Here is a 15,424-nt window from a genome sequence, read left to right as displayed (position 1 = left end):
TAGCAAGTTCAGCTCCTTAGCCCAGGCTGGCCTGTGTTCTGCTGTCTTCATCTCTACCACCTACCTCCGTCTGCTGCTGCTGCTGCTGCTGCTAAGTCGCTTCAGTCGTGTCCGACTCTGTGCGACCCCATGGACGGCAGCCCACCAGGCTTCACCGTCCATGGGATTCTCCAGGCAAGAACACTGGAGTGGGTTGCCATTGCCTTCTCCACCTCCGTCTACTACCTTTTAACTTTTTAGTTCCTGGAATTCACCCATGTTGTATTCTCATTGCTTAACTATCTCCCTCACCCCAACCCCTCCCCCATAATATCCCTGGAAAGAAAGGACTGGCGCTCAATAACATTCTTAGATGAATTGTTGAAAAGCAAGAGTGGTTTATTATTGCACAGTTAAAAGTCTGAAATTGTGAAATCTTTCCCTGGGCTTCTTTCAAAACTGGATGACTTCTCATTCAGTGTTCTCATAACATTTCGATCAGGATGCTTCATCTTGAAGTGTCACTGTCGGGTTTTGTCTGTATCCTCTCAAAGCCTCCACTTCCTGGTTCTGGAATTCTCTTCCAGCTCACTACGTGGTCTAGTGTGAATGGATCAAAGAGCTGAGCAAAACAGTTCTTCGGCTGCCGACCCAAGTGACTAACTTCATGACCTCCCAAGGTCTCACCTCCAAGCTCCACGCAATTGGATGGAGTGGCCCCAGCTAGCGAGGGGCTCCGGGCACCGCGAGTCCGGGGCAAACAAGCTGTGGGGCTGAGGCGGTCCGAGCCCTCCTTCTCGGGCCTCCCTCCAGCTCTCCGGAGGAGGGGATGGAAACGCGGGAGAAACGTGGGCATGGGGAGCCGTGAAAATTTTACTTCGAGTAAAACCCCCTAGGGGAAGACGGCCAAGAACCTGGGGCCTCTCCCCGCGCCAGGCCCACAGGTGATGCCTCCCTTCCCCGCTCCTCAACCGGCCCGGGCCTCCTCCCCACCTTCCCTCCTTTTCCCCACTCGGAATAAACAGCCTGCAGTTCCCGCAGCTGCAGCGAGAGACGCGAAACGCGCGCCGGGAGCGAGCCCCGGAGGAGGAGGGCCGCGCGGGCCGGGAGCGGGCCCGGGCGGGACACAGCAGCTCGCGCCGCTCCCCCCGCGCTCCGGCGCCGGGCCCGGGCAGGGGCGGCGCGAGACGGGCCTGTCCGCGCGGCCTCCCTCCCCCTCCCTCCGGCCCGGCTGGGGGCGGGGGTGGAGGGGCGAGACGCGGCCCCACTAGGCTGTATACCCTCCCCAGGCAGGAGCGGGCGGAGCCGGGCCCGCCTCAGCCGGCCGCGGCGGGAGCAACGCCGCGCTGCGCCGCGGGCAGCGAGCTCCGCATTCGAACCTCCCTCGCAAAGACAGTCTCCGCCCCACAATGCACCGCGGCGGGCAGCCTTTGAAAAAGCGGCGCGGCTCGTTCAAGATGGCGGAGCTCGACCAGTTGCCTGATGAGAGTGAGTAGCACCTCAAAGCACCCCCACTCTTCCCGCCTGCCGCTTGCCCCCGGGTTGCATCGGCCGGGACGGGCGGCCGTGCCCTCTGCCGAGCAAGTGGGCTGACCGCCAGCCCTGCCGCGGTCCCCTAGTCCTTCCACCTCGGTGTTGCCGCCGCGTCGCCGCCTTTGTTATGGTGTCTGTGTGTTGGTTTCTGGGGTGTGTGAGCGCCAGGGCCGGAAACCGAAAGCCCAGGGGTCCAGCCCGTGAGAGGCGGAGGCAGTGGCAGCTCCCCTGGCCCTGCTTGGGCCCCGGGCCGCGGTGGGGGAAGAGCGGCCCCCGGCCGCGGGGGCTGTCCTCGCCGCCTGCACCGTTCGCCTGGCGCGGAGAGACGCCTGACGGGGTTATGTAATTCGTTGTCCGGGGGCTGAGAAGGTCTCAGGCTGGGGAGGGGGTGGTCACAGCCCTTCTTCTTGCCCGGGTCTCTGATCCTGTCCTGTCACAGTTTTTGCCGCTGCGGGCACTTGTGATCATCACTGCCCTTCCTATCCTCCTCCGGTGTGTCCACCCCTAGAAGCGTTTCCGTGTCAAAGGGCTGGCCCCTTCCCCTGGGACCACAGGTGGCTGTGGACCTTTCCAGAGGTTAATACAGACAGGGTCCACAAGTGTTCAGGGAGCCCCCATCCGACTGACTTTCTTCTGTGTCTTAGGAATCCTTCTATGTCTTAAGAATCCTGGGGGTACCTTTATGCAGGGATGTGACCATCACAACAGGCACATACAGTACTCTCCCCTGACTCCCACCCTCTGCATTGCCTCCCTTAACCGTGTTTACTCATCTGATATTCACTTGTGTTCAGTAAGTAAAAGCATTATTTCGTAGTTTAAGCACAATAGAACTTAATTTTGTAGTTTACAATATTGTATAAAGTATACAGGATAAAGGCAGATATTTTAGTTAATCACAAAAGAGACCTGATTCACACTCCTATTCAGTTTATGTATCCTTGTTATTTATGAGAGTTTTAGTATAAAGAAAACAAAAGTGATTTAACAATCACTGTTAAATCTGCCTGTGCAAGACCCTTAAAATGAGGGCTGAAAACAGCCAATTCTGTTTTCCTTGTGTGGTCATATAATCTTAACGTGTTATAAAGTTGAAAGTTCAAGTTGCCAAACTGGGAAAAAGTTGTATTAAGAGAGTTTGTGTTTCATATTTGCTCTAGACCAGTGCTGAATTCCAATGGAACTTTGTCAGCGATGGAGATTGTTCTGTTTTGCAACGTCCAGTAGGGTAGCCACTAGCCGTATTGGCTCTTGGAACTCTTCAGAAATGGCTACAGTGACTTTTAAATTTCATTTGATTTTTGTTAGTTTAAGTCTGAATAATTACATATGGCTATTGACCACTGTATTGGACAAGGCACAACCATAGACCACCAATGAATATTATTATTTCTTGTCTGGAGAATATCTTTGTGATTTAGGATGCTCCTAAATAAAGGTGGGCCTACACAATGCACTCATCATCTGGAAATCTTTGCTGTCTTTTTCATAATCTTTTATCACCTCTTCGAAGTCCCAGCCACTTGATAACTGTCATTTAGAATGACACACTAGGGTTCAAATTCCAGCTACACTCTCAGACTGTATAATGTAGTCATTTATATTACTTTGTAACATCTCTGGTACACTAGGGTGTGTGTGGCGTGCACCTTAGCTTGTCCGGTATATGTCTTGTTTAGCTTGACCAGAGCTTGTTGAAAGCAGGGATTGCTTTACCTGGTTTGTCACACAGTGCCACAAGTCAGGTATATATCTTTATATGCTTAATTTAAATGGAATTGAATGTAGGGTAAGAGGCATGGTGAATGACTGGAGCAGAAGTGATTTCAGTTTGATACTAGAAGTAGCAATATGTTTCTTTGCCAGATTTGGTCAAGGGGGCTAGTTACAAGTTATCCAGTAGTCTGTATAGCATTATCAATGAAAAAGCTACCTTTTATTTAGTCCTAACTATGCACCAGATGCTGTGCAAAGCGTATTGGATACATTTGCTCATTTAATCCTCATTCCAGTTCAGGTAAGTACTCTTAATGAGGTAGTTGAGGCTGTCTTCAGCCCAGAACTTTACAGTGAACCTCTGTGCTTAACAGCTCCTGCTCATTTCACACATCGTCTTAGAGGCCCCTCAGGCTTTATAGGTTCAAGATCTACCTCATCATCCTACCCCAGTACAGAGATACTTTCAGTTTCTGGTTGAATTAATGGCTGCACTGCAATCAGCTAAAACCTAGACTGAGTTACCTTGCTCACTCCCAATATTTAAGCTTTTACTAAATCTTTTAACTGTTACCTTTTAAATATCTCTCAGTTTTACCTACTTTTTAACCTTCATCCTCATCCAAGTTGTCACCATCTCTTCTGCATGATTCACTTCAGCCTCCCATTAATCCACCACCGTAACCCTCCCCCTCAGCCTACTCACAGCCAGAGAGATCCTTTCAAAATATATGTATGTCATCCTACTGCTGAAAAGTCTACTGACTACAAGACCCTTTGTGGTCTGGCCATTCCCCATCTCTCCAGCACTATTTTGTACCACTCACCCTCTCATTCTGTCCCTTTGAGCTAAACTGGACCTTTTTCAATCCATATAATCACTCAGCTTTCTTTTTTTGTAGGGCCTTTGCACGTGCTCTTCTGTCTACCTGGAAAGCTCTTCCTTCCCCTCACTTCCAGTTAACTTCTACTTTATCCTTTAGATCCCATTTTAGGCTTCTGTCCTCCCTGACAAATAATACATCTTCTTATTAAATATTTTCATGCCACTGTGTAATTTCTTAGTGGCAGCTGTCACAATTGCAGCTTTACATTTGCTACCTTTGGTTAGAAGCCCTACCAGAGAAGGTGCCTTTTCTGTTTTTCTTCATGCCTGCAGTTTCATGCTTGACAGCTGGTTTCTTTCTCCGCTCTTTTTTCGTACCACCCTTCTCCTGTCAGTGAGTCCCCAAGCATAATATTGCCCCCTACCCTTCCTTTGTATTCTAAGTGATCTACCTCAGGGCTTTTTTACTTGCTGTTTCTACAACCCTGACTTGTTGCTTTGATCTCCTGTTCTTTCATGACTAGTCTTTTTCATGAGTTACCTTCTCAGAGAAGCCTTCCGTAACTACCATATGTAAAATTAGTTACTTTCCACACTGCGATCCCCTCCTTATTTCCTTTACAGCAGCTACCACCATTGTCGTTGTCATTTTATGTTCTTGTTTAAGGTATGCCTCCTTCTGCTACACTGTAAGCTTCCCTGAGAACAGAGGCTTTGTCTTTTCCTTCAGTTAACCCTGGTCCCTAGGGCAGGTATGTAGTGAATATATGTTGAATGAATGAACACAGCCAGGAAAAGCAGGATTCTAACTTAAGTGAATTCACCTGCCTGTAAAATATTATTCTTAACCTAATTCTTTTTTTTTTTTTGATTGATCAAAATAATACTATCAATAAACATGGTCTGCAAATTAGTCTTGTGCTATGTACGTTTTTCTCTAAGCAGTTTTACATATACCAACTCATTTAATCTCCCGTTTTATGAAAGAAGAGTAAGTAGCACAGAGCCGTTAAGTAACTTGCTTTAGATAACACAAAGTGGCAGAGCCAAGATTCAAACACAGGTAATCTTCATCTGTGTTCTTAACCACTGTGCTGTACTATCTCTCAAGAAAGGAAGAAGGTGAAAGGTAGTAGGTCAGAATCTGCAAGGTGCAGTCCCTGCCTTCATGGAGCAGAAATGATATCCTTACAGCTCACATCTCTTCCTTTAGATCTGCTCAAATATTACCTTTCATGAGCACCTTTTATAGAAACAGTCTTCCCTCCACCAGCTCCTACCCATCTTGCTTTATTTTTTTTTTTTCCAGTAGTGCTTATCTTCCCTTGATATGTGTGTATGCGTTTATTTCCTCTCAGTAGGATGTAAATTCCCAGGGCAGCATCAGGAGCATGGACTTTGTTTTGCATGCTGTCCTTGTCCCCAATGCCTACAGCAGGGGCCAGGATGCAGTCATACTCTCTGAATGAGTGGTTACTGCTTTTTCTCAGATGAACCCTGTTTTTCTTGGTAGCTACGTGGATATGTGTTGCGTCCCAGTTGTGTTGTATTGTTTGATCCTTCTTAGCAAGACTTTATGGCCTCTCTCCACCCCCTTTCCCCTTACAGATTTACTGCCTTTGGTCATTAAACTTCAGTTTGCCATGCAGAAGCTGTTAAGGTGCCCTGTTAGCCATTCTCCACATCTAGGCAAGAGAATAGGGGGAAAGCAAGAGTGGCTTTGATATTGGTGGATTGTCTGTTCTACAAGCCCCTCGAGTACTGCCTCGAAGAGAAGTCAGTTGAGGTTTGGAGACCTGAGATGCATAATAATGTTTCATAGGCAGAACCATGATACTTCATCTGCTACTTCGCATTTAAAGTCTGTTGTCAATTTGTATGAGTTGTAAATAAATCATTGCTGCTTTTGTCTGATTTTTGTACTTAGTTCATATTCTTCTATCTTCTACTTTATCCCCTGAGATTATTATGTATTTATTTATTTTTGTGTTTTGTGTAATGTCATAATGGACTGGCTTCTTTTAGATGTTCAGTTCAGTTCAGTCTCTCAGTCGTGTCCAACTGTTTGCGATCCCATGAATCATAGGCCTCTCTGTCCATCACCAACTCCCAGAGTTCACCCCAACTCATGTCCATCGAGTCAGTGATGCCATTCAGCCATCTCATCCTCTGTCGTCCCCTTCTCCTCCTGCCCCCAATCCCTCCCAGCATCAAGAACTTTTCCAATGAGTCAACTCTTCTCATGAGGTGGCCAAAGTATTGGAGTCTCAGCTTCAGCATCAGTCCTTCCAATGAACACCCAGGACTGATCTCCTTCAGAATGGACTGGTTGGATCTCCTTGCAGTCCAAAGGACTCTCAAGTCTTCTCCAACACCTCAGTTCAAAAGCATCAATTCTTCGGCCCTCAGCTTTCTTCACAGTCCAACTCTCACATCCATACATGACCACTGGAAAAACCATAGCCTTGACTAGACGGACCTTTATTGGCAAAGTAATGTCTCTGCTCTTTAATATGCTATCTAGGTTGGTCATAACTTTCCTTCCAAGGAGTTCAGTTCAGTTCAGTCGCTCAGTCGTGTCTGACTCTTTGCAACCCCATGAATCACAGCACGCCAGGCCTCCCTGTCCATCACCAACTCCTGGAGTTCACCCAGACTCACGTCCATCGAGTCAGTGATGCCATCCAGCCATCTCATCCTCTGTCGTCCCCTTCTCCTCCTGCCCCCAATCCCTCCCAGCATCAGAGTCTTTTCCAATGAGTCAACTCTTCGCATGAGGTGGCCAAAGTACTGGAGTTTCAGCTTTAGCATCATTCCTTCCAAAGAAATCCCAGGGCTGATCTCCTTCAGAATGGACTGTTTAGATCTCCTTGCAGTCCAAGGGTCTCTCAAGAGTCTTCTCCAACACCACAGTTCAAAAGCATCAATTTTTCGGCACTCAGCCTTCTTCACAGTCCAACTCTCACATCCATACATGACCACAGGAAAAACCATAGCCTTGACTAGACGAATCTTTGTTGGCAAAATAACATGTCTGCTTTTGAATATGCTATCTAGGTTGGTCATAACTTTCCTTCCAAGGAGTAAGCGTCTTTTATTTTTATTTATTTATTTATTTTTTTGAGTAAGCGTCTTTTAATTTCATGGCTGCAATCACCATCTGCAGTGATTTTGGAGCCCCAAAAATAAAGTCTGCCTCTGTTTCCACTATTTTCCCATCTATTTCCCATGAAGTGATGGGACTGGATGCCATGATCTTAGTTTTCTAAATGTTGAGCTTTAAGCCAACTTTTTCACTCTCCACTTTCACTTCCATCAAGAGACTTTTGAGTTCCTCTTCACTTTCTGCCATAAGGGTGGTGTCATCTGCATATCTGAGGTTATTGATATTTCTCCCAGCAACCTTGATTCCAGCTTGTGTTTCTTCCAGTTCAGCATTTCTCATGATGTACTCTGCATAGAAGTTAAATAAGCAGTATGACAATATACAACCTTGACGTACTCCTTTTCCTATTTGGAACCAGTCTGTTGTTCCATGTCCAGTTCTATCTGTTGCTTCCTGACCTGCATACAGATTTCTCAAGAGGCAGGTCAGGTGGTCTGGTATTCCCATCTCTTTCAGAATTTTCCACAGTTTATTGTGATCCACACAGTCAAAGGCCTTGGCATGGTCAACAAAGCAGAAATAGATGTTTTTCTGGAACTCTCTTGCTTTTTCCATGATCCAGCGGATGTTGGCAATTTAATCTCTGTTTCCTCTGCCTTTTCTAAAACCAGCTTGAACATCTGGAAGTTCACGGTTCACGTATTGCTGAAGCCTGGCTTGGAGAATTTTGAGCATTACTTTACTAGCGTGGGAGATGAGTGCAATTGTGTGGTAGTTTGAGCACTCTTTGGCATTGCCTTTCTTTGGGATTGGAATGAAAACTGACCTTTTCCAGTCCTGTGGCCACTGCTGAGTTTTGCAAATTTGCTGGCATACTGAGTGCAACACTTTCACAGCATCATCTTTCAGGATTTGAAATAGCTCAACTGGAATTCTATCACCTCCACTAGCTTTGTTTGTAGTGATGCTTTCTAAGGCCCACTTGACTTCACATTCCAGGATGTCTGGCTCTAGGTCAGTGATCACACCATCATGATTATCTGGGTTGTGAAGATCTTTTTTGTACAGTTCTTCTGTGTATTCTTGCCACCTCTTCTCATTATCTTCTGCTTCTGTTAGGTCCATACCATTTCTGTCCTTTATCGAGCCCATCTTTGCATGAAATGTACCCTTGGTATCTCATTTTTTTTTTAAAGAGATCTCTAGTCTTTCCCATTCTATTGTTTTCCTCTATTTCTTTGCATTGATCGCTAAGGAAGGCTTTCTTATCTCTTCTTGCTATTCTTTGAAACTCTGCATTCAGATGCTTATATCTTTCCTTTGCTCCTTTGCTTTTCGCTTCTCTTCTTTTCACAGCTATTTGTAAGGCCTCCCCAGTCAGCCATTTTGCTTTTTTGCATTTCTTTTCCATGGGGATGGTCTTGATCCCTGTCTCCTGTACAATGTCACGGACTTCATTCCATAGTTCATCAGGCACTCTTATCTATCAGATCTAGGCCCTTAAATCTATTTCTCACTTCCACTGTATAATCATAGGGGATTTGATTTAGGTCATACCTGAATGGTCTAGTGGTTTTCCCTACTTTCTTCAATGTAAGTCTGAATTTGGCAATAAGGAGTTCATGATCTGAGCCACAGTCAGCTCCTGGTCTTGTTTTTGCTGACTGTATAGAGCTTCTCCATCTTTGGCTGCAAAGAATATAATCAATCTGATTTCGGTGTTGACCATCTGGTGATGTCCATGTGTAGAGTCTTCTCTTGTGTTGTTGGAAGAGGGTTTTTGTTACTGAACTGAACAGTATACTGAAAGATGAACTCCCCAGGTCAGTAGGTGCCCAATATGCTACTGGAGATCAGTGGAGAAATAACTCCAGAAAGAATGAAGGGATGGAGCCAAAGCAAAAACAATACCCAGTTGTGGATGTGACTGGTGATAGAAGCAAGGTCCGGTGCTGCAAAGAGCAATATTGCATAGGAACCTGGAATGTCAGGTCCATGAATCAAGGCAAATTGAAAGTGGTGAAATAGGAGATGGCAAGAGTGAATGTCGACATTCTAGGAATCAGTGAACTAAAATGGACTGGAATGGGTGAATTTAACTCAGATGACCATTATATCTACTACTGTGGGCAGGAATCCCTCAGAAGAAATGGAGTAGCCATCATGGTCAACAAAAGAGTCTAAAAGAGTACTTGGATGCAATCTCAAAAACGACAGAATGATCTCTGTTCGTTTCCAAGGGAAACCATTCAATATCACAGTAATCCAAGTCTGTGCCCCAACCAGTAATGCTGAAGAAGCTGAAGTTGAACAGTTCCATGAAGACCTACAAGACCTTTTAGAACTAACACCCAAAAAAAGATATCCTTTTCATTATGGGGGACTGGAATGCAAAAGTAGGAAGTCAAGAAACACCTGGGGTAACAGGCAAATTTGGCCTTGGAATACGGAATGAAGCCGGGCAAAGGCTAATAGAGTTTTGCCAAGAAAATGCACTGGTCACAACAAACACCCTCTTCCAAGGAGTAAGCGTCTTTTAATTTCATGGCTGCAGTCACCAACAGACATTTATAACAAACCACGTAGAAACCTGCCTTTTCTCAATATAAGTAAATGTCTAACCTTTCAAATGACATCACTACTGCCTGGTCTTACATTATATATATTTTTAAGCATAAATGGATGTCACAGTAACTGAGATGAAAAATAGCTGATTCTAAAATAAAATAAATTTTAAAATGAGGAATGATAAGAAATAATAATTTGACTATAGTAAAAGAAAAGGTGTTCTAAACAGTTTTTTAAATTTAAAAAGGGAGATTTTGCTCACTAATAATTCTATGAATAATGTCTATTTTGGACCACAGGAAGGGTTTTTCCTCCCTGTTACTTTCTTTTATTGAGATATAATTAACATATAACCTTGTATTAGTTTTAGATATGAGTATAATGATTTGATATTTGTATATATTGCAAAAGAATTTCCACAGTAAGTTTAGTTAACACCCATCACCACACAGATATAATTTTTTTCTTGTAATAAAGACTTTTAAGATCTACTCTTTTAGCAATTTTCAGAAATATAATACAGTATTGTTAACTTTAGTTACCATACTATATATTATATCCCCAGAACTTATTTATCTTGTAACTGGAAGTTTGTACCTTCTGACCCCCTTCACCTATTTTTGCCTATCCTCCACCCCTGCCTCTGACAACCGCCAATTTGTTCTCTGTATCTGTCAGTTTGGTAGGGTTTTTTTAAATTTTTTATTAAAAACATTTTATTACTATTTTTGGCCATGCTGGGTGGATTGTGGGATCTTAGTTCCCTGACCAGGGATTGAACCCTGGCCCTCAAGCAGTCAAAGTGCAGAGTTCTAACCATTGGACCACCAGAGAAGCCCCTTTTTTATTTTTTCTAGATGTCCCATGTAAGTGAGAGAGGTCATACTTTATTATTTTGCAGATGACTTGGTCTTTGCAATATACATATCCAACTCCAAGATTTTCAATTTAGTGCTCTCCCTCTCTCATAAAGGAGAAGGCAATAGCACCCTACTCCAGTACTCTTGCCTGGAAAATCCCATGGATGGAGGAGCCTGGTGGGCTGCAGTCCATGGGGTTGCTAAGAGTCGGATACAACTGAGCGACTTCCCTTTGACTTTTCACTTTCACGCATTGGAGAAGGAAATGGCAACCCACTCCAGTGTTCTTGCCTGGAGAATCCCAGGGATGGGGGAGCCTGGTGGGCTGCCGTCTATGGGATCACACAGAGTTGGACATGACTGAAGTGACTTAGCTCTCTCATAAAAGCTTCTTTGCCTATCAGTTCTCCTACAGTTCCTCACCCACATATCCTATATTCTTTATTTACACCAGAACCTTTAGTCCAGTGTTTCTCAATATGGGCTTGAGAGTACTTACAACAGAATCCCCTGAAGGCCTTTATTAATCCTTCAGTTTCTACATGGAGGAGGAGCTTCCGAGTTGTTCTGCTATACACTGTTTTAGTTAGTGAATCCCTCCAGCTTTACGCTAGTCCTTCTTGGCTTCTCAGAATGCCCTAGTCAGACTTGTATCTTTTAAGTATACATACTTGCAGTCTAGACTTCCATTCTAGACTGCTGTGACAGTCCCTGGATCATTTCCATTTTCTCTTTTCTAAAACTCTATTACCACTTTTGATCTTTGCCTCAATAAATGTCAGTTCCCTTTCTCTTTTCCTTCTCCAAAACCAGCACACTTTTGGTTGAGGATCCAAAATTGCTTCTGTCCCTACTCCTCCTCTTTCCTCTCTTTCTGTTTTTCTGGCTTTCAAAGTTCACCAGTTCTCATAGTTTCAAACAGAACTCCCAGATGTCTCCAGTTCTTCCATATGTTGTCTGAGTTCTGGTCAATAGCTTGAACTGTCTATTAGTTATTTTTAATTGCATGTTCAACTATGACTAAAACTAAGTGGATCACCAAGTTTTTTCTCTTACTCTGATTATGAAGTAATACTGATTTGTTTTCATTGCAGGCTCTTCAGCAAAAGCACTTGTCAGTTTAAAAGGTAAGAATCAGAGCTTGATTCTTTAGATATGGCATAAACTAGGAATTTAATTCATTAAGTTAATTTGGTTATAGTATTATCTTTTCTTTCTAAGTTACGATTCATTATAGCTTTTAAATATTGGTTTTCACTGATGATAACTTTAAATTCATATGGGAATTTGGCCCTTGGTTTTCTCCTTCTAGAATTATTGATTAAAGTACTTTGTAACTAAACATTCTGAACAGTTCTTACTGGATTTAAATAATGTATTAACAACTGGGCTAAGCTGTATTTTGAGGGCTTCCCAGGTGGCTCAGTGGTTGTTTATTTTTAAAGAATTTTGTGAGCTAAGTAATAATGCAGGTCTCTTGAAATAAAACAGTGATAGTGTTATTTTGAGAAAAAGTTAGACTTGTTCCTTGGTCTTGCTATTTCTTTGTATGAGTAGATTAGACCAGTCCTTTTAGTATAATTTTGAAATTTTATCTCTTGAGTAAAGATTCTACATTTGGAACCAATCTAAATCTTCTCATAGGCTCATTAGTACTTTTAGTTTTTAAAGCTACCATGTTGTACCTTGGATGGGTGATGTACCAGATCAAGTCCTTCTGGCTTAAGAACATGTATCTTCCAGGATTACCCTCATTTATTTGCCTAGAAGGATCAACCCCATCTGATCTCTTTTGTACTTATTAAAATATATGTCTGAAAAACGAGAACACAGGTACACCCGTGGCGGATTCACGTTGATGTATGGCAAAACCAATACAATATTGTAAAGCAATTAGCCTCTAGTTAAAATAAATAAATTTTAAAAAAAAAAGAAAGAAAACCAACTCCACTATTTTTTTCTCCAAATATTAAAGCCGTGTCTCTTTTTAAATATATACAAGGAGCATAAAATGTTTATAGGAAAATTAGAAAATGCTATCAGGTAATTAAAAGGAAATAGAAACATCTATCCTATGTATATTCATCTCAATTTTCTCTGTCTCTCTGTAAATAAACAAATTTTTATAAAAATTAAACTCACCTTCTTTAATTTCACAGTTTTCATGTTTAATGTATTTAATCAGTTGATCAGATTTTTTTCTGGTTGAATTCAACTCTGAAGATGTTTCACAGAATTAAGGGAAAAAAATACCACATATATCATTTTTGGATATCAAGGGTTTTACACATTGAAGCAGAAAACGTTTAGAAATATGCTCTAAGTTCAAAGTTAAAACTTTTCTCATTTTTCCTTGCCTGCTTTCAGTCAGACTGTACTGAGACAGTTTTTGGAAAATTAGAATAGAGGAATTATTGAAAACCAAAATGAAATAAGCCACACATGTTTTAATATGAAAATGTAATAGTTTCAAGTAGAATCAGCTTGTCAAATTATTTACAAAGTTTGATGAGAAAATACAGAAGAGATTTTTTTCATTTGTAATAAACTAAAATTATTATGGGCAGTATATTTTTTCCATATTGGTAAATATTTCAGATATATTGCTGTTATTAAAAGGCCATATTTATAGTATAAAGTCCTTTGAACTAAAGTTAAATATCATAAATAATAATTATTTATTACAGAGGGAAGCTTATCTAACACATGGAATGAAAAGTACAGTTCTTTACAAAAAACACCTGTTTGGAAAGGCAGGAATACAGGCTCTGCTGTGGAAATGGTGAGGAATTAGTTTTTCTTACTCTTTAGAATATGATAGCTAAATTGTCTGTATTATTGTCATGTACACATTCTTATAGCACTATAAAACTTTTTCTAAGGTTTTTCCCCAGTTCCAACCATTTGTTTCTTTAAATGTCATTGAACAGTATTTGGTCATATCTAAATAAATAATCTGTGATAATCTGTTCATCATTAAGCTTTTGTAAGTAATTCTTGCTTTAAATAGGCAAACCAAAAAAACTCAACAACCCAAAATCTTACTTTTAATAGATTTTTAATGATTTAGTAGATTAAAAAAAAAAAAAAAGAAATGTATGTGACTCCGGACCCTACAAAAAGATTTCTAGATAAGTGGTAAGATATTAAAATCTTGTGGAGGTCAAGGGTAAATGCATTTAAGTTAGGAAGTAGAGATAAGCACATAATTGGCATAACTAACAATTTTGGGGGCCTTTCTTCCTCCCCTAGCCCCAGGAAATTTTAGGGGTCAATCATGAAACACAGAGCTGGGTTAGACAGTAGCTGTCTCAGTAGCCTGGACAGTTGGCCGTACTCTTATCAACCCTGTTGTCATCATTTTCTTCTTCCTCTCGGCCCATGGTCAGGGGAGGGAAGCAGGGTAGGGGGGACTTCCTGTTAGGCCTATGCGTTCTTAAGGCTCTCCGTGGGTTTAATTTCAAGGGTCCATACCTCTGGTGTCATTTCAGTTGTATGCTTCCCATATGTTGCTATTCCACTGCCCCTGCTTCAGTTCAAAGTAGGCATGGAACTGTCTTGAATGATGAGAGAAGGATTTGAAAAGGGTGTGGGTATTATTGGGAAATTATTTCTGGTGTTCTTTTCTATTAATAAAGGCTCTGAACCTAGGATGGACTGTAAGTTTTTTCATATTACAGATCCTTAAGTTTGTAATATATTTTGGATACTTAAAAGTTTTTAGTTCATATGCACTTATCAAGCGTCTGTTATTATCTCGTCTTTTTATTAAATGGAAATTTGTCAACAATTTTTCATAACAGATCTAGTATAATATTATATACCTTTAGATTTACTCTCTAAAGTGAGTAAATGTACTCTCAAAGTCTAGTAAATTTGTCCCCACCCAGTCCTACACAGGAGACACATCATGTGAAACACCCAATTGGTTGGTATTAATCCAAGCACCAACATAATGAGAACTGGAATTTCCGGAACTTAATTTCAAGACTACTAGCATACTATATGAAGACTTGGGTTCTAGTTTTAATTATCAGCTGGGTGTTTCATTTTTAAACAAGTTACATAAATATGTATATTTCTACTTTATAAAATCTAAGATTATTTGTATGCTTTGTATTTTCTTTCTTCTTCAGTACTGATGATAATTCAGTTAGCTGTATTTTCTAAGTGTAGAATTGTGCTTTGGAACAAAAATGAGATATGTTTGGCCTTTTCTTTAAATAAAAAATTTGTATCATAGCCTTTCAGAAACTCAAAACGAAGTCGGCTCTTTTCTGATGAAGATGACAGACAAATAAATACAAGGTCACCTAAAAGAAACCAGAGGGTAGCAATGGTTCCACAGGTATGTGTGTGCTAAAATTTTGTTTCATTGAAAGGAAATGAGCAATCATTGAGCATAATAAAATTTGTATTTATCATTCTACCACATTTTGAGTGACAAGTTCTTTTCTTTAAATCATTACTTCGGCTCAGCTCTGTTTTAGTTACCTGAAAAGGGGCATTATTTTATTCATGAACTTTAAACCAGAGTAGAAAGCCAATCCTCAGTCTTACAAATGCACACTCTTCTGTTTTGGGGGGCAGGGGGCACTGCCCCACAATATGCAGGATCTTAGTTCCCTGGCCAAGGATCTAACCTGTGCCTCCTGTAGTGGAAGTGCAGAATCCTAACCACTGGACCACCATGTAACACTCTTTTTAAGCATGGAGAGAGTGGACATTAAACAAATGAATTTGGCAAATTGGAATCAGCTTGGCATTTGCATGGAATTCAGAGGGGAAAAATCATTTTAGTTTATCACTAAGGGAAGTATGTTGAAGACTTACTTT

At 41.7% G+C, this 15,424-nt stretch overlaps 2 protein-coding genes across 2 annotated transcripts in view; one reads left to right on the top strand and one right to left on the bottom strand.

Moving 5' to 3' along the window:
* Positions 1–357: 357 nt before the first annotated feature.
* On the bottom strand, positions 358–1,352 carry LOC133227346 (uncharacterized). Its single transcript, XM_061381792.1, has 3 exons — positions 1,346–1,352; positions 667–1,294; positions 358–579 (listed from the first exon to the last, which is right to left on the bottom strand). Exons 1-3 carry the CDS (start codon positions 1,350–1,352, stop codon positions 528–530), a joined length of 687 nt encoding a protein of 228 aa, XP_061237776.1. The 3' UTR covers positions 358–527.
* The window catches only part of LIN9 (lin-9 DREAM MuvB core complex component), an 85,273-nt gene continuing 71,131 nt past the window's right edge, over positions 1,283–15,424 (top strand). Inside the window, exons 1-4 of the mRNA XM_061382401.1 lie at positions 1,283–1,467; positions 11,683–11,715; positions 13,276–13,370; positions 14,832–14,936. Of these exons, the coding sequence (XP_061238385.1) occupies positions 1,389–1,467; positions 11,683–11,715; positions 13,276–13,370; positions 14,832–14,936 (312 nt within the window). The 5' untranslated portion in view covers positions 1,283–1,388. The remainder of the gene's footprint in view (positions 1,468–11,682; positions 11,716–13,275; positions 13,371–14,831; positions 14,937–15,424) is intronic.

Source organism: Bos javanicus, chromosome 16 (assembly GCF_032452875.1).
Source record: "Bos javanicus breed banteng chromosome 16, ARS-OSU_banteng_1.0, whole genome shotgun sequence".
Lineage (NCBI taxonomy): Eukaryota > Metazoa > Chordata > Mammalia > Artiodactyla > Bovidae > Bos > Bos javanicus.
Note: the sequence above shows the minus strand (reverse complement) of the source record. Positions and strands in the feature narration are given on the sequence as shown.

Excerpts from the sequence above, each read along its gene's own strand:
- LOC133227346 (XM_061381792.1), bottom strand. Across the intron at positions 580-666 it reads CAATTGCGTGGAGCTTGGAG|ACCACGTAGTGAGCTGGAAG; the intron begins GTGAGACCTTGG and ends CATTCACACTAG.